The sequence below is a fragment of the Brachyistius frenatus genome, unplaced genomic scaffold, assembly GCF_029030835.1.
Source record: "Brachyistius frenatus isolate BFR_SWC_R1_liver_20210118 unplaced genomic scaffold, ASM2903083v1 Contig_51, whole genome shotgun sequence".
NCBI lineage: Eukaryota > Metazoa > Chordata > Actinopteri > Embiotocidae > Brachyistius > Brachyistius frenatus.
Window position 1 is genome coordinate 635,586 of NW_027210650.1, and position 22,492 is coordinate 658,077.

At 44.9% G+C, this 22,492-nt stretch overlaps 3 protein-coding genes across 7 annotated transcripts; 1 reads left to right on the forward strand and 2 right to left on the reverse strand.

Annotated features, from left to right (window-relative positions):
* Nucleotides 1–93: 93 nt before the first annotated feature.
* On the reverse strand, nucleotides 94–15,457 carry fbrs (fibrosin). Of its 5 annotated transcripts, none has more exons than XM_069704550.1 (18): nucleotides 13,628–15,457; nucleotides 11,275–11,448; nucleotides 10,945–10,971; nucleotides 10,818–10,847; nucleotides 10,487–10,535; nucleotides 9,162–9,522; nucleotides 8,819–9,060; nucleotides 8,236–8,480; nucleotides 8,074–8,118; nucleotides 7,809–7,907; nucleotides 7,412–7,480; nucleotides 7,151–7,189; nucleotides 6,621–6,692; nucleotides 6,349–6,502; nucleotides 5,878–5,958; nucleotides 5,178–5,261; nucleotides 3,695–3,911; nucleotides 94–3,170 (listed from the first exon to the last, which is right to left on the reverse strand). In XM_069704550.1, exons 1-18 carry the CDS (start codon nucleotides 13,928–13,930, stop codon nucleotides 1,592–1,594), a joined length of 3,870 nt encoding a protein of 1,289 aa, XP_069560651.1. In that variant the 5' UTR covers nucleotides 13,931–15,457; the 3' UTR covers nucleotides 94–1,591. The 5 variants fall into 5 exon arrangements, with proteins under 5 accessions (XP_069560651.1, XP_069560650.1, XP_069560653.1 ...); XM_069704549.1 differs by having other exon boundaries at nucleotides 7,412–7,495; XM_069704552.1 differs by lacking the exon at nucleotides 7,151–7,189.
* A 1,426-nt stretch (nucleotides 15,458–16,883) lies between these two features.
* On the reverse strand, nucleotides 16,884–18,638 carry mrm1 (mitochondrial rRNA methyltransferase 1 homolog (S. cerevisiae)). Its single transcript, XM_069704554.1, has one exon. It carries the CDS (start codon nucleotides 18,438–18,440, stop codon nucleotides 17,259–17,261), a length of 1,182 nt encoding a protein of 393 aa, XP_069560655.1. The 5' UTR covers nucleotides 18,441–18,638; the 3' UTR covers nucleotides 16,884–17,258.
* A 360-nt stretch (nucleotides 18,639–18,998) lies between these two features.
* Nucleotides 18,999–22,292, forward strand: chmp2a (charged multivesicular body protein 2A). The gene is made up of 6 exons (XM_069704566.1): nucleotides 18,999–19,133; nucleotides 19,900–20,067; nucleotides 20,221–20,400; nucleotides 20,490–20,620; nucleotides 21,104–21,165; nucleotides 21,370–22,292. Exons 2-6 carry the CDS (start codon nucleotides 19,900–19,902, stop codon nucleotides 21,489–21,491), a joined length of 663 nt encoding a protein of 220 aa, XP_069560667.1. The 5' UTR covers nucleotides 18,999–19,133; the 3' UTR covers nucleotides 21,492–22,292.
* Nucleotides 22,293–22,492: the final 200 nt, after the last annotated feature.

Consider the following 22,492-nt stretch of genomic DNA (forward strand, 5'->3'; position numbering starts at 1 on the left):
GATTGAGAATAAAATAATCTTATCAACCTCTAATAAACTATTTATTTTTTACAAAAATTTGAAGATTCAGAACAAAAGACCCACACAACAGAGTAAACAACAATTCATTTAATAATTAATCTTTGTGGTCTCTAGGGGAGGGGTTTGAAAGGTATAAAATGGTCATATTAAAATAATCGACCCAGTCTTTTCCCTCTCAGGATACCCACTGTCTAGTTGTCTTTAGACACAAGTCCTTATATTTTTTTTTTTCAGTTCTTCAGCAGATGTCCCGCTTATCCATGTATATAACTTACTTTTGTTGATGAAACAACTCGACAGTTCAATGTACAAGGCTCCCATAGTCCCGAATGGATATAACACACAACCAATGACACACAGGCAAACCTCCCTCAGCATAATAGTCATAAGATGAGATCATTGAAGAGGCCAGAGGTTGCAAATGGATACAGCTTCATGTTCACGATTCATGAGCGTTCGCTGTGAAGCAAGCCTTTTGCTTTGTCTTTTGCATGATTTGAAACATATTACTACCTGGGGAGAGAGAGTACTGGTTGATACCCGAAACAATGACAAATAACATAACAGTGAATATATTTATTATTATAGAAGATAATTAATGTTAAGAATAATAATTACAAAGGCAATTTCTCTAGACTACTATAATCTGGTCCTGCTCATATAGTCAAGAGGAGACTGGGAAACAGTTACAGGAAGCTCTAAAATACTGTGTTCACTCACACAGTGTAGCACAGTTCATTTCGCCATTCATCCTTTGAAAACAAAAAACAAGCCAAAAAGAGGTTGAATCTCATTATGAGTGAAGCTCAAGGGTTTGGAGTTAGATTTTTGGGTAAAGCAGGAAACTGAGGTACGATGCTTCATGATCTGAATTAAATGGTGTCGTCTGTAATCTGTCTTTTCACAATGGGAAAAAAAAAAAGGGACACAAAAACAGAACAGAGAGCACCACTTTACCACTGTGTTTCTAGAAACCCTCATCCACAACACCTAAGCAGGGTTGATATAAGGACAGCAGGGCTTTATAATATCCCATAAGTTAACCAAGCTGAGGATGAATCCCCCCACCCTTCCCCCCCGGACGAGTCTTCGAGGAGTACGTCCCTCTGGAAGTCGTTTCCAATCCGCCCGGAAAAAAAGGCTTGCTAAAAAAGCGTGGATCATAATTCACCTGACAAATGGAAAAAAAAAAAAAAAAAAAAAAAAAAAAAAAAAAGCTCTCCTCTGCCTCTTCTTACAGCTTTCAAAACTGAGCGCTGTAGTTACCAACAGCCAGTATAAAATAAAAAATACACCAAGGATGCACAGAAACCATGTACCTTTAAATTGCACTGATAGAACCATTGGGCATATTCCAAGTCTTGCATTTGTCTCCCAACCGCCACCTCCAGCCAGTCACCGTCACCCTTTCTTGGAGCGGTGAGTGGGGGGAAGGGGGGGGGGGTGCACTGGTTTGGGTGTGTAACTGGAAGGGCAGGGTTTAGTAGTCTGCAAGAGGAAAAGGGGGCAGGTTGAGAGCAGCACAGTGATCCTGACATTTCCCTTAAACTCCACCAGTGTTGTCCCTGTACTATCTGGACTCTCCGTCTTTGTGGGCGCTGTACAGTGCCAGGTCACCTGGCCCGAGTCTAGAACCGCGGGGGGGCGTGGACGACCGGTTAGCCATGGACGGAATGAGTGGAGGCGGCGCCCCCATTGCCAGAGCTCCCACCAGGCCTGCAGGGGTCTTTGCCAGGATGCCATTGGGCACGTGGTGATGGGTGAGATGGCCGAGGCGGGAGTAGAGGCCGGCGTGGTGCTGGGCTCCGGGAGGGAGGGAGTGGGAGAGAAGGCCAGGGTGGAGCTGCTCCAGGTGAGCGGCAGTAGCAGCATGGGAGGGGCTTGAGAGGTGGGCGCCAGGAGGGAGGTGTGGGTGCATCCCAAAGTAGCGAGCCCGCTCAAAGTCTTCCCTCAGGATCTGGGCACGCTGCTCCTCGTCCATCAGCCCACCTCCTGGGGGTCCGAGATGATGGGGCCGGTCGAAGTGATGGGCCACCAGGGTGTACTCCGGGCGAACACCAGAGGAGGCATTCGAGGTAGAAGTCGGAGGGTGGTGAGGGTTGGCTGCCGCCGCCGCTGCAGCTACAGCCGCAGCCCTTTCTGCCTCGAGAAGGCGCTGGTGCTGGAGCAGCCGGGCCAGGTGGGGATCGGTTCGCAGAGCGAGGTGAGGGTCTGACCGAAGTGCCAAAGCCTCCCTGCGATGCTGATGTTGATGTTGCGCTGCAAGCTCCCTCCAGGGGTCCCAGGTGAAGCTGTGCGGACCTTGCGGTGGTCCTGGATGTGGACCGTGGTGGAAGCGCTCTCCCCCCGGACCCACTACAAACCCACCGCCTCCTGTGCTCCCCAGAAATGCTTCAATGGCCCTCGAGCGGTCCAGCAGGGAGAGGTGTTGGTGGGAAGAAGGGTTCGGAGTAGGCGGTGGGAGGGGAACACCGGGAGTGGGAGTCAGTGATAAAGAGGAAGAGGAAGGTGTGCCAGAGCTGTGGTGGTGTGGGTGGCTGTTGGGGCGGTCGAAGGTGTGGCTGGGTGCCGGGGGAGGATGGGTGATGGGGATGTGCTCCGGCTCCTCTTTCCGCTCCTCTTTCACTTTAACTGGCGGGAGGAGCAGAGGCGGTTTGGAGACGGGCGTCGTGGTCCGGTCAGACTTCTTGGCCTGAGACAAAGAAGTAACAGAGGTGGACGCTGCGGAGGAAGCGGGGTGGTTACCGTCTCTTTGGGAGTGTGAGGGTTCGCTGTGGTGGCCGTGTGCTGTCGGGCCCAGTGGGCGGGGGTAAAGGTCCATGGGAGACGGGGCCGAGCGGTTGGAGGGCGGGGGAGTAGTGAGGACAGAAGATGAGGAAGACCGCGGCCTGTCTCTGTCTGCTACTAAAGACGAAGAAACAAGAGGAGGCCCCCTCGAAGACACTGTCGACATTAGCCTCTTGTCCCCGTCTCGGTCTCGCTCGCGGTCTCTACTTAAGCTGCGCGTCAGGTCCTCGATCGGCCCTCCGCCCCCACCCAGGCTGCTGCTGTGGCCGTTGATGTGGGAGACCGGGGTGCTACTGCGGGCCTTGAAGGAGGGGGCGACTGGAGACATTCTCACAGGTTGTCGGCCATACAGCATATTGTCTCTGCAAAACATAATAGTCACGACAATTACATCACGCAAATACGCCGGTATTATAAAACACCCCTTGTCCAAAGTTCAGGCTGAGACACTGAAAGCAGCTTGAACATTTTTAATCTACACAGTCAAGTTAATTTTAATATTAAAGCAGGAGCCCTAAAATAGTAGTGCTTAAAACCACTCTTTCACGCACAGTATCTCCGGTAATAGCGCTCATTTCATTGCACTATAATATGGAAAGTTATCAGTGCTGATTACTTGACGTATATATACGTCAAAAAATTAATTTTGTTTCGTTATAAAATATTTTTAGATTTTAAATACAACCAGACTTTAGATTTTAGTAGATATATTAGAGGAAATGTCTGTTTTGTGTTTAGTAAAATATATCTTTTATTGTGGAATAAAATGTGAAATCTGAAATCCCATTATATTAGTACGTTATTGTAGTCATTAAATCGGGGTAAAAAACTAAATCTATTTGTTTCCATTTTAAAAGTCAGTTTTAAAGTCAGTCGAGTGTCATACCTGTCCTTTTCATCCTTGATGTGGGGGATGTCTCTCCTCTCTCCGTCCTTCCCTCGATCCCTCTCGTCCCTCTTGTCTGCCCCTTTAGCCCAGCTGGGGCCTGGGGGGAACCCGGATGGCCCACCGTGTAGACGGTTCCACGGGTCGTGATGGTTGGGGGTGGACAAGCCCCCAACCACACCGGCAGGTGAGTCTTTAGGGCCAAACACAGAGCTTGCTGCAGTCGAAAGAGACAAAAAAAACATATAGTGGTCAATGAGTAGAAGGAATACATGTTTTCACCTTTAACTTTTAAATTAATTATATTAAAAAACAGTTAATGCCGTCTTGTGGAAATAAAAATCACAGACTTTACATCAGGTTTGGTTGTTAGCATCTAATATTATCCTGAGCAGCATGATTATCAAGTAACAGTTCAAATTAGTGTACAAACACACGCAAGTGAAAAGTCAATTTCTTAATTCTTAACTTGTTCTTCAACAGCATGTACAAAGGTTGGTGTAGTTGTTAAAAAAAATTAAATTAAATAAAAAAAAAAAAAAAGGTTTAATCTGTGAAACCTATATTTGGACTGCTTCCAGGCATCATAGCAACTCAAATTAATGCATCCAACCTGGTACATCAATGAAAAAAGCCCAGCACAGCCAATCACAGCTTGTCTCAGAGCTGAGCTGTAGCACACAGGGAGCGGAGTACAGCGCAGACAGGTGAAGTGAAGCTAATTTTACTCTAACTGACAACAACGACGCTTGTTATGTTATTGTAACGACAACAATATAATTTATTTAAGGACATACGTCGACCACAAATATCAAACTAACAGGTACGGGACGGGTAGAGCGAGGGGAGATCGTCCACTGGATAATCGATGGCGGACGTTGTCGTTCTTTCAGATGTATAAAAAAAATATATGCTAAAATGAGTCACAGAATATACTCGGGTTATTGTTATCATCCCCGGAAACACTGGTTCCCCAGACAGTATTTTCCTTGCCAAGTCACAGAAACGAGACACCTCCCTGATAATTGAATCTATGTTTGTCATCGGTACAAAACAGCCAGGGTGAAGATTTACACCCGACTTGACTGAATCAAACTGATGAAGCCTTTTTTTTTTTTTTTTTTTCTTTCTTTAGCTTTGACTGCAGATTTTGTCCTCCTTTAAAGTGGAGTCATGTTTGGAAGGGATCAGTTCATGGTCAGTGTGGAGAAGAGGGGTTACTACTGTAACCAATGAGGGCGACGAAACAAACACAAGCGCTCACTGATTTAAGTGAGGGCAGTTTAGCCGGGATGCTGATGCAGAGAGCCGAGACCAAAAATGCAATCTGGCTCCCCCCTCACCCTCACCGAAGCAGCCACGTGTTGCTTTAACACTTCCAGTCTCAACGCCCATGTATGCTCAACATATGAGGACAGAATTACAGAACAGAACCAATCCTGTAAGCTTTGTGCTTCAGGAGCAGAGATACTGTCAGACTGACCCAGTGTCGGGCTGCCGAGCCCTCCGAAGGCACCAGAACCCAGAGCTCCCAGCGGGGTGAAGGGTGGGGATCGGCCATACGGATCTAAAACACAGACAAACATCAGGAGCACTGCGTGGATACACGCTTTCATGGCGTTACATAGTGCTGCTGGAGCGCACTGCGAAACTTTATTTGAAGTTCTCTCGATCCGGTTGAAACTGATTTACATTTTTAAAAGTATTCGAAAGGTCTAAACATCTCTAAAGTGTATGTCATTCAAGAGAGTCCATAAAAACAAGTCGAATGGTCAAAGTTCATGTTCAAATTTAAGGTGTATTTATTGAGTCACGATGCCAACTCAAAAGGCTCATTTTGATCCGCTACTGTTTGCCCCGTTAAAAAAAAAAAATCATTTTTTTTGCATTACACAATAACTCAAACACTATCAAATTAAAAGCCCTCTAGCATTTTAGTAAGAAGAAACCCATCATTTCTTAATAAGGCTATTATTGTGAAATACTGGCTCGACCTGTTTAGGGACTATAAATCTGACAATCACTCTGTAGATAAGTGATCAGAACAACCAAATAGCAGGAATATATTGGTAACTTCAATAAATGAAAGCAATGTTTAACTAATCTTATGTAAACTTGCCACCGCGAGTAAGAACATCACGCAACAAATATCACCCCGCCACTCGGTTTTGAACGCCTCTTACCCAAGTGTGCGTTCGGTGCCAGGAAGGAGGAGTGTGGCGCCGACGGAGAGATGAAAGGAGCTGAGGACGGATTGACTGCACCTGAGGGAGAGAAGTAGTAAAACAAAACAAAAAGTGTCATGAGTAATCCAATCAAGCGCGTCAAGCTACTCGCACACAGACCGACTCAGACAGCAATGAAACAAGAGCTGTCGAGCCTCGAGGGAGAGAGGACGGAATAAATGAAAAGACCAACAATGATCAACGGCAACTGATGAGTTCTTTGAAGACATCAATCACAAATATGAAAGCAGCGATATAATACTTTGACACAAAAGGAAATAAATAGCACTCACAACTATCTTATTTGTCATGTAGTATATCAGAAATGATCACAAACAAAAATAAACATTTTTAATTTCTCATACATAAATAAATAAATAAAATTCAGCCAGCTTTTCTGAAAGGAGACAAAGATGTTTAGGCGTGCACCTGCAGCTGAGAACAGACTGGGAGGTCTGGTCAGGTCGTGAGTGGGAGGCAGAGGTCCTCCCATGGGCCCCAGCTGGCCCAGTCCCCCGGATCCAGGAAAACGGGCCATTAGCTCATTACGGAAGTCCAGCTTGTGAGGATCAGCCTGCATCATCTAAAAAAAATGGGAAGGGACAGTCAACGTGGAGCCTAAAGGGGTCAAAACAGTTCCTATTTGAACATTCCTGTCTATCTACTTTCATCATGAATAGATTTCAGTAAGAAACACTTACCTTTACTTTTTTCTGATGGTTCAGAATCATCCAGGCCACATATACATGCATAGCACACCATTTTCCATGTTTCTGAACGGCACAAAAAATTCAGAATATTTTACTGTGTTATTCCATAAATCTTGCATGTACAGCTTTAAAGCCTTTGCACACAGAGTCAGATCTTCTTCCTGTAGTTCAGAAATATCTCATCTAGGCTCTACAAAAGATTAAGGTAGGGGGGGGGTTGCAGCTGGATATGGCTACTTGCTAGAGGCTCAGTGTACGTTTGAAAATATATAAGAAAAAAAAAAGCCAGTAAAAAATATGTATAAGAAGGGATGCAAGAAAAGAACAACCACGTATATTATACACAGGGTAATTTCTGGGTCTGAGATATCTAACGGTGTGCAAGGGCAGAGGATAGACCAGTAGCAGTCAAGATTACAAGTGAGATTAGTGCAAAGAGTGAGTGAAGCAGTGAGGCAGTAGAACAGGCTGAAGGTTTTAAGGAGCCAAGGGGATTCAGAAACATCTGTTTTTTTGCTTACATTACTGATTTTCAACGATGTCCCAAATGGATCAGTTAGCTACAAGAAGAACAGAAGTGTGAAACCACTTTCAATCAACACGGCTCACTCTTCATCAGGAGTAGTTTGTTTTGCACCCTTTACTGCACTGACTCCGCCTATGTTGCAGCACATCCTAGCCTAAACTGGCTATGCATCGTCAGCTATAGTTATATGGAAACAGAATAATGAAAGATGCAAACTTTAGGATGACACGTTTTGAAGCGAGCGCACCGTTCTTACCCTGGGGTCTTTGGGCTGCAGGTGGTGAGGCACAACCCCGAGTCGTGCTGTTAAATCAGGACCCGTTCCCTGAGGGACAAGAGGCTGTCACACACAGCACAACACAACACATGAGCCACAACCTACTGATCTGCAGGCCTGTAGCTGGCATTATTCTTTTCTGTTTCAGCGCCCATTTCTCATGTTTTTACTCTGGATAGAGATTCTGAAACCAGCTTCACAAAGGCAGATTGACTGCGAGTGCTTGTGACATTCTAATCGCTATCAAACATGGTTCCCATTTTCACGAGGAAAAAAGACATTGCACCAGGTAATACGAGACATCCTTCAGACAAAATGAAATCTAATGGGCGCCCAGGAATGAGAAACACAAAGACACAAGGAGAGTTTTTCTCACCTTTGGCTGAAATGCTCCTTGCAAGGAGCTGAAAGGCCCGGTGGGAGGAATCACAGGCTGAATGCTCGGCACTGAGGGCGGCGGGTATTGTGGGAAGAACTGACACACACACACACACACACACACACACACACACACACACACACACACAAGTTAACAGCCAGTAAACAGCTGAACAGGTTGATTAAATCACTTTAAATCTAGTGAATTTTTGAAAACCTAATATCTACTCTCAGACTTGTTGTTTCAACAGTAAGTTACTCACAGGGTGTCGGTACAGCCCGTCCATTTTGCCTGGATACTTATCAAACTGCAAGACAAAAAACAGTGGGTGGGTTAAAACATCTTAAAAACCTCAACATACTCCACATTCCAGCCACACTGGAATTTGTGGAAAAGTATGACCCAGATGTTCAGAGGATCTCACCAGAGGCGGTGCGGTGGCTGTGGGGTGCAGGAAGGGCGTGAAGTGTTGGTGCGTGTGCGTGTGTTGGTGCTGGTGGTTGTGCTGATGGAACTGGAAGGCCAGCGGCGGGATGCTCGGCTGGTTCTGTGATGTCCGGCCCGACGAGCCCGGTGTGGAGCCTGACGCCGAGGGGCCGCCGGGAGTGGAGCGGCCCGCTGTTGCTGCGTTGTTTTCGGCCCCGGGGACGCTGCGTCTGCCCTCGCGCTCTGAGGAAATCAAGAAGACGGGAGTATTAAGTTTTGAGCCGGGAATTCTTGATCGGAGGTGGAGGGTGTCGGAAATTAAGGACAGAAATAAAATGAATGAAAGTAAAACACGGTTTGTATCAAATTCATGACACAAATATGCAGCTTCTGCTTTATTTATCAACACAAACCTGCTGTGCTTATGTGATTAGATTTTAGATCATCAATATAGAACTTCCTCAAAACATCAGACAGCCCCCGGAGGAAGTCTGGGTCTGGTTTATTTTTGTCACGTGAGTCATTGTGTTCCCATGAACGACTGTAACAGCAGTGAAGTGCAGCGTTTCTGTCGACCGTACCTGCTGCTGCTGCTGCTGAGTGCCCGGGACCTTGTAGCAGCGGTGGAACTGGAGGCAGGCCGGGTGAGGACGTGAACAGGGCCCCGGCGCTGGCTCGGGACGGGGGTCGGAGGGGCCCTGAGGATCCTAAGCTCCTTGAGTAAGGCAGGGACACACTGGTGGAGGGAGTCGGGGGCCGCATGGAGGACGAGGAAGACGCAACAGATGAAGCAGAGGGTGGAGGTTTGACTGGGGTGCTGCTCCTGAGAGGAAAGGAAGAAAAAGAAAAAAAGTAGAACATTAAAAACCACGCACGAGACTCAAGTTCAAGTTCAACTTTCAATACGATGACCCGATGACCGACCTGTTGTTGATGTTGTTGTAGATGGAGTGGGATCGTCCAGCCAGAGTGAGGAAGGGCATGGGTTTGGAGAGTGGCGGGCTCCCGTTGTGGCGACTGCTGTTGCCGTTCATGGGGCTGGGCCGCGGCACCGCGCCTGAGGCCGTGACCGGGGAGTGAGATGGCAGGCAAGCGAAGGGGGCAGAAGAGGTAGAAGAAGAAACAGAATCCGGGAAGTGCAGCTCCAGGCTTTTCTCCTGACTTCGCTCCAGGCCGGACACTCGCGGGGTCACCATCAACCGCGAGACGCCGCCGCAACGGGCCGGCAGGGGTGGGCAGCTTTTGCCCACGGATGTGCCCATGTTTGAGGGGGCGGGATCCACAACTGAGGGGGTGGGGCAACAACAGTTAGCGTTTTGACTTTTACTGCACATCATAGGATGACAGGAGTGATACAGAGCTAAGGGTGAAAGACACCTTAGCTTGACATAAACCTGACGACATTTAGACCCAATGCAAAATTAAAGATGAATGTCGGGGCCAACAGTCACTTCATTAAGCGGACTGTATCAGCCAGATGTGACAGACGTACCTTAAATACTGTTTCTTTAAATCAATGCTATTACAAAGTTCAGTGTTTCCACAACATTCATTATTCCTTTTTATTGCACACCAAACTCTGGCCTGTTACCTCATATTAAAATATTCCCTTTGGAGTTTCCAACAGTAAGATACAATTTTTAATCTTTCAAGCTCCCTGCTACAAAAATTCCTAATCGTATCATTAATTAATCAATTAATGTTTAATTAAACAGACTTGGACACGCAGCAGAAAATGGATGGAAAGATTTAGTTTTTGCTTTAAAATAACACACAAAATGATGTGCGAATTGTAAGACACTTTAAAGAAACTAAAATCAGAGACCTTTACAAGACCTGCAGAAACGCTGTACCAGAAACTGGGCCGACCTGTGAAGACCTTTCATGTGACAGTGCGATAAAAGATTATATTTTTGTCCTTGTTTTTTTCCATCATATTTTTATCTGAAGCACAGAAACCCAATTCAGCCTGATTACCAAACAATTTAATTCCATTTAATGACCTTCCCTGTGTGCTGCATTCTTTTGTATCTGAACAGCAGCAGAGGACTGATTTAAACCAGCGCCACGACATCCCTTTGAATCCAAATGTAATGATAAAAGAATGAAAACAATCCTGGCTATTTAACCAATTTTTCTGTTAAGATCTAAATATAGCCTGGCAGCGCCGTATGACTGACACATCGTCTCGAGAATGTGAAGCAGCAGAACAAAACAAAACAAAAAATCATGTCATAAATTTCTCAAACCTTTACTAGTGCTGACTGTGAACACCGGATCCATGTCGTTGTCGGACGCCTGCATGGGTAAACAAAAGAAGGATTTTATTAGTGATACTCTGTTTTCAACAAAGGTCAAAACAAAAAATTCCTTACACCACATCAAAAGTGAAAATGTGAATCTGTTGTTGGAGCAGTGACTTATTAAAATTCTGAAAAGAAAATATGTTGTGTTGTCTGCTGTTTTTACTCCACATAATGACAACAAAGTTTGTGCAGAAACTATGACGATCGGTGTCGCAGCGTCTTCGTTACCTAATAAGAATAAATATTTATGAGATGACAAGTAAACAGTACACACCTTGTCTCCTGTATCACTCTCAGTGTCACACTGAAAGAAAATAGGGGAGAAAACATTCAGGTTTACATCTATTAGAATATTTATTTATATACATGAGCGTTACTACAATATTAGAAAAGAAACTTACAATATAGCCGGTTTCCAAAGGGTGACCCTAGAAAAAAATAATACATAATATTAGCTCCAGTGGCTTTCAGTTGAATTTCATAATTTACTGCGATTAAAAATGAGCCGTTTTGCTTGGTTGTAAAGATTCATCCTAAATGGCAGGCGTGAGTGTGAACAAGTTTTACTGGTTTATCTTCAATAGCAGGATCTAGAGCTCATTGGCACGACACAAATGACAACACAGTTATTTGATTCAGAATCAGCTCAACATCTAAGATGACAAGCTGAAGATAGAGATTCAACTAGAACATTAGAGCCCAAGCAGAGTCTCCATAACCTCCGTGTTCACCTCTATCTTCCGTCTCTTATTTCTGCTCTTCCAACAGCTGCTGGAGTAGCTGTGCGGGGGTCCTTCCTCCGGCTCCGACAGCGGCCCTCCGCCGTTCTCCTCCGGCCCTCTCTTCCCCTTGTTCCTCCTCCCCAGCATGTCAGTGCGCTGACTGGGCTTCAAAGAACAGTCCATCTGATAAGGAGGGGAATGAATTTTTTTTTTTAGTAAAATCTGTGTTTAAATGTCTACAAATAAGCACGAATACAAATGCCTGAGACCAATGGCAAGCCGCGTACTAATAAATGTCCTGACAGACCTCATTTATGTAGTTTTTTACTGAGTGATTGCAAAAATAGAAAGAATGATGTAATGCAATACAGCTTGCATGAAGCTATTACTTCAGCTGTTTGCGTGTAGACTCAATTATACGGTGTGTTTTCAGTGTAATTTGTGGCGGTGTTGTATCTGACCTCAAACTTTCAAAAGGGGTTTCTAATATTGTGTTCATTTATCAACAAAAATAAAATATGTCAAACAAAAAAATAAAATACTCTAGAGTTTAATTAACACATCTCAGACAGAAATCCACAATAGGTACTGAGATTCTCATCTTTCTGACTATTTATCTTCCCCACTTATTTCCCCCGGGGGGGTCAGAAGACAAATCTGAGGAGTAGTGAGATGATTAACACACTATCACACAAATTCATTATTGTTTTTGCTTTTCTCCAGTGACGTATTGTAAAGTGTTATATCTTGAGGCACTCGAAATTATTGCAATCAAATAAAAAAAAATTTTTTTTAAATGTCATCAAATTGCTAATAGCTCAGTCTCTGCTGAGGGGGTAAAAGCTAAAATGGTTGGTAATAGTTTGAAGAAAGTACTTCTTCAAAGCCTAGAAAAAGATGTTGTGGGGAAAAATCGTGAGTTCAGGGGATTGTTTGTATTTAGTGAAAAGATTCCCAATCAATAAAACAAGAGCAATGTAATAGTATCTGGAATTTTTCTGATGCCGTTACTACACGCTCCCCAATTACTTTTAAACCAAAACTTGTTTTAAATCCAGTTAGTTAAATGCTTAAAAATCTATAATTATTGCGCTATATCTGTTGTAGAAAAGATTTTAAATAAAAAAAATTTTTTTAAAAGCAATAGGTGCAGGTATATCAACACAAACGCAGGTCGTAACTCGTCCGTCCAACTGGTGAATGTGCTCATGTTTTATCTTTTGTCAGAGTAACTGCAGGCAGTTAGTTTCTCAAATACAGTCGAGCAGGAAATGAAAAACTTAAGGAACTTGATGCGCTCCACCAGTGGACGATGGGAGATTTCAGTTTGCTTTTTTTCAATCCTGAAATGGACTGGGTCATTTGACTGTAAAATCATGGTACTCGGGAGAGCAGTGGACCTGTACACGTGTGTGTGTGTGTGTGTGTGTGTGTGTGTGTAAATGGGCAGTTTTACGACATAACCTATTGACAAATAATTTGGTTTCCCATCCTGATGCGGACGTCCCAAGCGAAAGACATCACATCCATCCTGAACAGATTATTTTGTATTTAAGAGATGATTTCTCTGCAGCAGATTGCTGCCTCGCACCTCATGCGTGTCATCATGGGAGTCATTTTATACAAATATGAAAGTATGATGTATAAAGGAGCTCTAAATACACAGTGGGAACTCCCCTGATTTTAGACTTTAATTTCCTGCCCCGTCTCGATGGGCAGACAACTGACCCGAGTTATTAATAAAAACAAAAGTATGAGGTGAAGAGCCCTAATCCAAGTACTTTGACAACACCAGCACAGCTGCTAGGTAATACTCATTTAAACTAATTTATTTCTTCTCATGGATTCCTTTTTTTTTAAAATTTATTTATTTATTTTTTAAAAAAGCTATTCAGGAGCCCATCAGCACCTCTCGGAATTATAACATGAATAATTGAGGCCTCTCCAGAACCCATCAGAGGATGCCTTGGGGTTTGGGGTCGGCCTGAGTGGTTTGTTTTTCTCCCAGCAAGGAATGGCACCAGAGTTGAGGAGTTCAATGTGCAGCCTTTCACACCTCTGGCTGGGGGTGGTGGTGGTGGGGGGGCATGGTTTGACGTGATGGAGAGGGGTGAAGAGGACAAGGATTATAACAGTCATCTGGGTTTCAATCCCCACTGCTCTCTACACTCCACGATCAATTTAAATAAATTAAAAGGAAAGGGTTGAGCCAACTGCCTGCCACGCGATATTAAACAGTGATCAATCACTGGGCTTAATAACTAACGTGGGAATTAGATGCAATTTGATGACTGACAGCTGATGGAGGGTGTAAAAAAATGAAATAAATAACTAAATAACACGCCACATCCAAGATATTTACCTCAAGTGCTTCCAGGCTGATGAAGCTGGCGATAGAGAAGCCATCGATGATCTCCTCCTCGCAGGACACCGACTCTCTCTTCCTCCGACGCGGAGGCCTGTGTCTCCCAAAACCGGGCCGGCATTGTCTCCCACCGGGACCCAGGACACTGTTCGTCCCACAAGCCTCCCGATCGGAGCCCGAGGACAGGGATGTGGCCCGCTCCTCGGCCAGGTCCACTCTCCTCCGCCGCCGCTCCCTGTCGCGCTGTGAACGGGATCGTCGGCTCTGCCTGAATCCAGTGCTCCGGCTCGGGCCCTCCATGATCAATCGCCACCTCCTTTTGTAACTCCAGTGAGGACCAAAAGGCACTTTATTCAAGTCCCCCGGTCCGGCGGAAGGGCACCGAACCGCAAATAAACCACCACCACCACGCAGGCCCTGGCGAGGGAACCCCCCCCCTGTTAAAATGGCGTTAATGGAACCAGTGGCGATTATTTACCGTCCTCCGACAACAGTCTGCTGGCGTCAGCGCCTTTCTTTCGGCGAAATTTTAGAGTCATTTCAAATTAATTCTGAACACAAACTCGGATCCACATGGAGTTTTTAAAACATCCGGGACGCGAATGTCAGGACGCCGCCGGCTGCGTCTGGTAGCGGGCTAGCATGAGCTAGCTGCCGAGCCGTCCAGCCGATCACCACAGAAGTTATAACGCATGTAAACAACAAAAAAACAACCAAAAAAAACAACACAGGACACGTCCAGTTGTGTAACAGAACAAAGCGAGTCAACACCCGCCCGCGGGGCAGATTACTGGATTAAAATCACGCCAACCGTTGACACGACTCGAGACAATAAACTGTCAAATTATGTCCTTAATTTCTGCACACGATGACAATTTATAGAGAAAAAAGGGGAGAAAAGAGAGCTTAGTTAGCGAGGCCGGGAACACCCGACGTTTCTCCGGGCATGTCAACCATCTCACGGAAATGTTGACAGCTGCTGTCAAATTGACGCCCGATCCGAGGAGTTATAAAATAAATCAAAATAAAGAGTTTGATCCGTTTGAACCGCAGCGAGCCGACGGAGGTGTTGACCGACGAGCTCCCCGGCTAGCGCGGCTAGCGCGACGCGATTTACAGTCAAGACGTTCAAAAACACGAGAATAAAACTATATTCTGGAAACGTGCCCGGGAAAGGACCGACGAGCCGGGCAGCGGGCCGTGGAGCTGACGGAGACCCCCGCGGCCGACAGACCGACCTCCCCCCCCGGCCGAAGCGTTTAATGGCCGAAAGAAACGGTTCGATTCACATCAAAAGAAAGACGTAACGTTAGCATCGGGCTAGCTAGCGTCCACCGAGCCAGCTGTTCGCCTCAAACAATCATTTCTGATTTATTTTATTTTTTTAAAGGAAGCAGGAAGAATACAGAAGCTCTTTTTTTTAAACTATGAATCCGCCCGTAGAGTGATAATATCTCGCTTCTTCACACAACTCCGCTCATCATGAAAGAAGAAGGGAAAAAAAAAAAATCAAGGCCCCGTTTTTGAAAGCCTCGGTGTCGATTTCCATAAACGAGGGTGTCGGCCGAGCCCCCGCCGGGCTGGGCAGCTCCTTCATGCGAGCCTGTGTAATCCAATGTTTAGGAGAAGTTGGAGCCGCTCGCCGACGTTTCCGGTTCAAATGATTTCTTTTTTTTGGTTTTTTTTCTCACCGAATCCAGAGTGTGTTACGGAGAGAGGACCGGACGCGGCTCCGCTGCTGCCGGACCTCCTTTTCACAAGTTTACACTCAATCGGAAATTTATCGCGAAAATCGGGGAGACACAACCCTTGTCAGCCGTGCAAGTGCATTGTGTGCGCCAACTCTTCTTCCTCGGTCCTCGGGCTGGCTTGCACGCGAGCGCCGCTCGTGCCTACTGCCACCGTGTGGTCACGTCGGAGATGTCCAGATATCATTAAAAACAACAACAACAACAACAAATACACACAAAGACCTGTGCAGTGCAAGAAAATAAATTAACATTAAGTGTGTCTTAAGTGTCAAAAAGTATGTGGACACCCCCTTTATTTTTTCTTCTTCTCACAGTCTACGTGTCATCTGGATATTGATGGCACAATTCCTCAAATAATCACAGCAAGATTGCTTTTTTTTTCTTTTTTTTTTTCCATGTTAATTTGTATTATTAAATTTATTATATCTGGCCTGCATGTGTGCTTTTGGCTTGGGGTTATTTTCCAAGCGCAAAAGTTAAAAAAAATAGTTTTCCCACTTGAATGGGGAAAAATCCCTGCAACCAAAGGACATGTGGTTATGTGTCCACGTAACGCTGGCTATATAGTGTATACAACATGATGCATGGCGCATGCACAATGCAAACAATTTATAAATATTAAAGTCTGGTGTCTGCAGGTTAAGGCTCTTTCTGAAAGTAGTAGTAATAATAATTCCTTTATTTAGTCTCATTGGGACAAAGATGTCTGTTGCACCAGAAGAGCTGTATAGACATTTATTTTATTTTAATTTTTTTTTTTTACAGCAGACACTGACACGTCACAGCAGGAAAAAAAGCACAGGTGTATTAATAGCTGGATTCCACTTCAGGGAGGTCCTGCTGTCGTGCATGCTGGTTCATTGTCATGGCCTACTGGGGCACTAAATGGACGCGAGTTATCAGGAATGGTATTTATTCCACCTGCAACTTTTCACTGCTGTCAGAAGTCAAAAAGGTCTGCAATAAAAAAATTTTTTTTTAAAAAGGTCTGTACAGCTGCTAGGAAGAAAAATAAACACCTAGAGCAACAGAGCTAATTACAGACATTACTAGTTGGTTTCACATCCTCTATGGTGATGTAGCTCTTCACATATATTCATACTCTACATACGTGACAATCTAACCTGTTTCAAACCTTTTTTTTTTCAAAAAGTATAACCCCGATGGTGAAGTCATAAATTCTCAGAAACACTTGGCCTAAAACTGTCAAATTGTACAATATAGATCCCAAAAATCCACCTTTCATAGGCCTTTCATGGGTAATTTAAGTGAAATTGTAGGCCTCCAAATTCCCAGAAACAATACTGGACATGAGATTAGTGTCCTCAGAGGTAACCATGACGATAACATTGTGTGGTTATAAACACTCAAATCTGATATGATGATTCAAGTCTGACTTCATTAAAAATAGTAAAGGTCCAGTTATTCGGTTATCTTTATTTAACACAATATATCTGGCAGAAACTGCTCATTTGAAAGGACAAAGCTTGAGATACTCTATTTTTTTTTCTTGCTGCCAACAAATTTTAGACTTCTTTGATCCACTCGGCACTGACCCACCGGTTCCTACTGAAGACTTAAATCTTTGTTCTCATTAACAGCTGATCCCTGTAATTCTAACCAAATGTTATTGAAACAGGATGGGGACCATTTTTAGCTGCGGATTAATACACATTTAGTGCTCTATGGAGTATTTCTGGCAGCAGGAAAGTGTGTGTGGGATTAGAGCCAATGAATACAGTGTGTGTTTGATGGTAATGAATATTAATATCATTGAAGCCACTTCTGAGGATTTATTTACATCAACATGTGTTTCAGTTGATCATACGTGGCTACGTTTTCTTGTGTCTTTGGTCCAGCAGACATTATGGTGGTCATCATCTGGCCGACTTCCTGGAGGACAGTAGGGAGTATAGCAGGATGCCCGTCGCCACGGAGACGTTGAGAGACTCGATGCCGGGGAACAACTCCCCGCCGGCTGGGATGGTGAGCAGCATCTTGCACAGAGAGAGCAGCCCCGGGGACAGTCCCTCCCCCTCGCCGCCCATCAGCAACAACGTGGGTTTGGTCATTTTGAAGTCCGAACACCGGATGACGGGAATCTGGGACCCCTCTGCTTCGGCTCCCACCGTGCCGACCGCCTGCCAGCCCTGCGCTACCTTCGCCTTCAACACGTCCTCGAGGTTTTCGTACCCGTACACCCCGATCACCTCCATGACGCCCGAGCTGGCCTTGCTGACCACCGGAGACAGCGGACAGCTGTGGCGGAGGCTGCTGACGACTCTGTCCACGCCGAGGAAATAAGCCGAGCGCAGGATGGCGCCAAGGTTCATCGGGTCCTGGATTCTGTCTAGGACGAGCCACAGAGGGGCACCGCCGTCTCCTCTGTTGGGTGCAGACTTGTCGGTGAGGTAGGTCAGAGGACTGGCATGCAGACACACTCCTTGATGCACTCCCCCAGAAGACATCTTGTCCAGCTCCTTCTTGCTGATCCGCTGGACCTGTACTCCTCGCCGATGCGCCTCCTCACACACCTTCAACACGGAAACCCTGTGAGAGGCCTGGCCATCTTTTACAAACAGTTTACGGGACTTCCGTCGGCCTTGAGTGAGAGCCAAGAGACACGGGGCAACGCCAAAAATAACCTCAGACTTCTCTCCTTTGGAGTCCAGCCTTGAATTCTGTCTCCCCAGGCTCTCCCTCTCTGCAGGGTAATCCTCCAGACTCAGTTTCCTGAGTTCAGACGAGACTCTGGAGTCGTCTCCCCTCCTCTGATTCCACTTCTGCATCGGTGGGATCTCATTTTTCAAGGGTTTACGCTCACCATCCGGCCATCCTCCAGATCCAGCAGTCTTGTGTTGGACACTGGAGCTGTTTGACCCTCTGAGGCGTCTCCTCACTGCAGGCTTGAGGCTGCTGTCCTCTGAGTTCAGGAGAGTAGCTGTGAAATGGTAGGAAGCAACCTGAGATCCCACTCTTGAGACTGACACAGCTGTGCGCAATCTTCTACCCAACACATGCAGCAACTTGTGCTGATGCGCAACATTGGATACCCACATATTAAAATATGTCCAGAGGCACAAAGTCTGTCCCTGAGAAACTTGTCTCAGCAGCCTGAGAAGTCTGTTATTACGTAAAATTAATACATATGTCCTCAGAGTTCATTCACAATAAAGGTTAGTTATGTCCTACTTGCTGTAAGTTTTACCTTTGTTCTATCATCTTCCGTCACAGACATGTTTGTGGCCTTCACGCACATGTGCGACCCTGCTGCAAACAAGCAACCAATGTCATGACCGGATACCGAGACCATTTACCTACAAAATAAAATCACAAACCACTTAATCGTTGTCAAATTGAAGATGATTTAGTTTAAACATTGTAAAAGCAGGCCCATAATTTATACCAGAAGTATACAGTTTGCAATCGTGTGATTATATCAGAGAACTTTTTCAACCACTCAGTAATACAAAGTCACAGATTTAGTCACGATGGTTTTATTTTGAAAGTTCTTTTTACCGGGTGTTTTCTTTCCTGTGTTATTGGAGAACTCGATGCGTGTGACGCAACGCTAAAACTCAACGTCTCCTTCGGGCGTGCGTGTTTACGTCATTTCCCGGAAGTGAATCTCTCCCAACGCGGAAGCGTCGGAAAGAAAACAAATAATCGTTTAAATTTGTGTCGAACAGAAGTCGGAGAAGACGCCTGAAAAGCCTGGATCACCGCCTTGTTCCCGACGAGCCTGGTTCACGGTGAGAGGAACGGACTGTTCGTGGCTGCTGGTTCAAGTCTGAGTCGTCGTGGAAGATGTGCAGATGTTTTGAGAGGAGCTGAACGCGGCTGAAATAAGACTTCAGGCCTCTGGTCACATAACTAACCTAACCTAACCATAACTAACCTAACCTAACCTAACCATAACTAACTGCTGAGTAATAAAGTCCAAGCAACGGGGATGATTGACAGCAGCATCTGCAGGTTTTTACGTGTGAAAACTGTCACTGTTATAAACTTTTGAGGGGAAGGTGTCATTAGTGTGGTGGACAGAAAAGTTAAAAATATAAAATTCACTTCATCGACAGGATCCACAACTATTTAGAAGTTTAACTGATCAAATTAGTAATTTTTTTTTTAATAAATCAATGAAAGTTGGAAATGCAACACATTCTCAGGATTTTCTGCTTTTTTTTTTTTGTTATGGAAACGTAATTATTTTAATTCACGTTCAACTTGTTGATTATTGTTTTGATTGATTACAATACAGTTAAAAAAAAACACAGAGTTTACAGTCAGGTGCGTATGTGACATCTAAAGAATATCAGCTGATGAGTTGATGTACAAAACACACAAATACTGGATTTATTACAACGGCTCATAGAAAATGGAAAAAGAAAAAAAACAAACGTCCAGGGCCCAACTCAGGGTTTCATATTATATCCGACCCGAAAGCTTCAGTGATGATAATGATAATAATAATTTACTGTATCTGACATTGAGCTTTTTCTTTTTTCTTTCAACCAGATGGATTTCCTGTTTGGGAGGAGGAAGACTCCGGAGGAGATGCTGAGGCAGAACCAGCGGGCGCTCACCCGAGCCATGAGAGAACTGGACCGAGAGCGGATGAAACTGGAGCAGCAGGAGAAGAAGATCATCGCCGACATCAAGAAAATGGCCAAACAGGGACAAATGGTGAGAGACGGGAAAGCGAGGCGGACAGACAGATTGAACAGTCTGATTGCAGCCGGCAAATAGATTAAAACAATTAAAATAGTGCTCGTCAGGAGAGATTCTCTCGTTGAAGAAGAACAAGGCCGTGACGTGTTTGATTTTCGATCTCCGCAGGACGCCGTCAAGATCATGGCGAAGGATTTGGTCCGCACGCGACGCTACGTGAAGAAGTTCATCATGATGAAGGCCAACATCCAGGCGGTCAGTCTGAAGATCCAGACGCTCAAGTCCAACAACAGCATGGCGCAGGCCATGAAGGGCGTCACCAAGGCGATGGCCACCATGAACAGACAGGTCGGTCACCGAAAACACACGGCGGGATGGAAACAAACGATACGCCCGCTCCCGCTGACGCGTTTCCTTCCCTTCCTTCCTCCTCACAGCTGAAACTGCCTCAGATTCAGAAGATCATGATGGAGTTTGAGCGACAGAGCGAAATCATGGACATGAAGGAGGAGATGATGAACGACGCCATCGACGACGCCATGGGCGACGAGGACGACGAGGACGAGAGGTGAGGAACAAAAAACACTTTTACTTCAGAGCAAAACTTGTCTCTTCACATATGTTGACAACACGCCTGATCAAATGTTTTTGTTTTTTTAATACTCATCGTTAAATGGAAACAATCATAAAATCTTTGTTCCCCAATCTTCATTACTTTTGATTATAATATTTGCATACTTTAACTTAACGAAGGGTTTGAATGCAAGAACTTGCCATGGAGTATTTTTTACAGTGTGTATTAGTACTTTTACTGAAGTAAAGGAAGAACTGTGTTTAAGTTCCACAAATTATACTAAATTGCAGCTTTGATTTTTTTTTTTTTTTCCGGACTCCTTCCTTCATCATCCACGATTGTGACGCAAGAAATCCAACAGATGTTTAGTATTCGCTCTGACTTGCTCGTGTGTGTGTGTGTGTGTGTGTGTGTGTGTGTGTGTGTGTGTGTGTGTGTGTGTGTGTGTGTGTGTGTGTGTGTGTGTTTCTCGTGCAGCGACGCCATCGTGTCCCAGGTGCTGGACGAGCTCGGTCTCAATCTGTCCGACGAACTGTCGAGTAAGAAAAACTTTCCTCTTGTCTCCTGTGGATGTTTCTGTGTCACAGTTAGAAAAAAAAAAAAAACCTACCGCAGAAGACGTCGAATCTTCCAACTGCACCGTACTTATATTACGTATAAGTTTGTAATCCTGTATTTATGAATGAACTTTCATCCATCGTGCAGTGACAATAAAAGAATTCGTATTTCCGTGTTCGTTCCAGATCTGCCGAGCACCGGAGGGAGCCTGTCGGTGGCCGGCGGGAAGAAGGCGGACCCTCAGGCCGCCCTGGCCGACGCCGACGCCGACCTGGAGGAGCGTCTGAACCAGCTGCGGAGAGACTGAACGCGCCGTCACCGTGGCGACGGTGTTAATACAGATACAAAACATATTCCAATCTCTGTGTCTTTTTGAAGGTGTAAAGTGGCAGAGAGCGCCGGCTGTCTCTGGCACGCGGGCTGAGCTCTAAAAAGGTGTATAGCTTTTTTGTTTGAGGTGTTTTCATCTTAATGCGTGTATTATGTGTTTTATCAAGAAGAAAAACGAAAACGAAATCCTTCACAGATCGAGCAAATTCTTCTCATTTAAGACTTTGCCAAATGACATAAACTGTCCCGGTAAGGAACATTTATCTCTCAGTCTGTGTAAATAACCGCACGAGGATGAAGCATCACGTTTTAATCAACACTAATTACTAATTAATTGTTTAAAGGAACCCACAGGTGATATTTACAGGAGGAGAATTTTTTTTTATGGCTGACGTGTAGACATGTCAGCGCTTTTTGTACATCAGGCTGGTTTTGGTTGGTGTTCTTATCATCATCATAAAGATATGCAGTTTTAGCCCCTGATATTTTCATTATGTTTATTAGCGGGAGCGGTCGAGCTGAAGATGGTGTACAAAAAGTTTATAATGTCTAAATTCACTAACGGGATTCAGGGTTAGTTTACGATTATTATTTGACCAAGAAAAGGTTTGTTCAGCTGACCCTCCGCCGGCCGACAGGCTCTCCTGCCCGGCGACCGTTCATCACTGGAGTTCCTGAGATCAGCAGCAATTTTTTCACCAAAATATTAACAAGGAGTCGGTGGTGTGTTTTTTTGTTTTTCTTTAATCAATAAACATTTTTTCCAGATTGAAATAAACTGTTTGTGTGACAAGAATATTATTTTAACATTAGAAAAGTTAGTTTTTTTGCATCACTGAGTACAAAATTCTTCATCAAAAGTGTTTGTGATTATAGTTTTAAGAAATCTACATTTTTGAACATGTTCAATCCGACCGGTCACAACTCTGATTGTGTTTCTGGAAGGTAGAAAAGGTTTGTTGTTGGCAAAAATTCTAC

Coding starts and splice junctions, on each gene's coding strand:
- fbrs (XM_069704549.1), bottom strand. CDS start 13,930: ATGGAGGGCCCGAGCCGGAGCACTGGATTCAGGCAGAGCCGACGATCC. Junction 8,481..8,818: donor CTCAGCAGCAGCAGCAGCAG/GTACGGTCGACA, acceptor TGATTTCCTCAG/AGCGCGAGGGCAGACGCAGC. Junction 6,693..7,150: donor CATCGTTGAAAATCAGTAAT/GTAAGCAAAAAA, acceptor TGTGCCGTTCAG/AAACATGGAAAATGGTGTGC.
- mrm1 (XM_069704554.1), bottom strand. CDS start 18,440: ATGTGGGTATCCAATGTTGCGCATCAGCACAAGTTGCTGCATGTGTTG.
- chmp2a (XM_069704566.1), top strand. CDS start 19,900: ATGGATTTCCTGTTTGGGAGGAGGAAGACTCCGGAGGAGATGCTGAGG. Junction 20,068..20,220: donor TGGCCAAACAGGGACAAATG/GTGAGAGACGGG, acceptor CGATCTCCGCAG/GACGCCGTCAAGATCATGGC. Junction 20,621..21,103: donor GAGGACGACGAGGACGAGAG/GTGAGGAACAAA, acceptor TTTCTCGTGCAG/CGACGCCATCGTGTCCCAGG.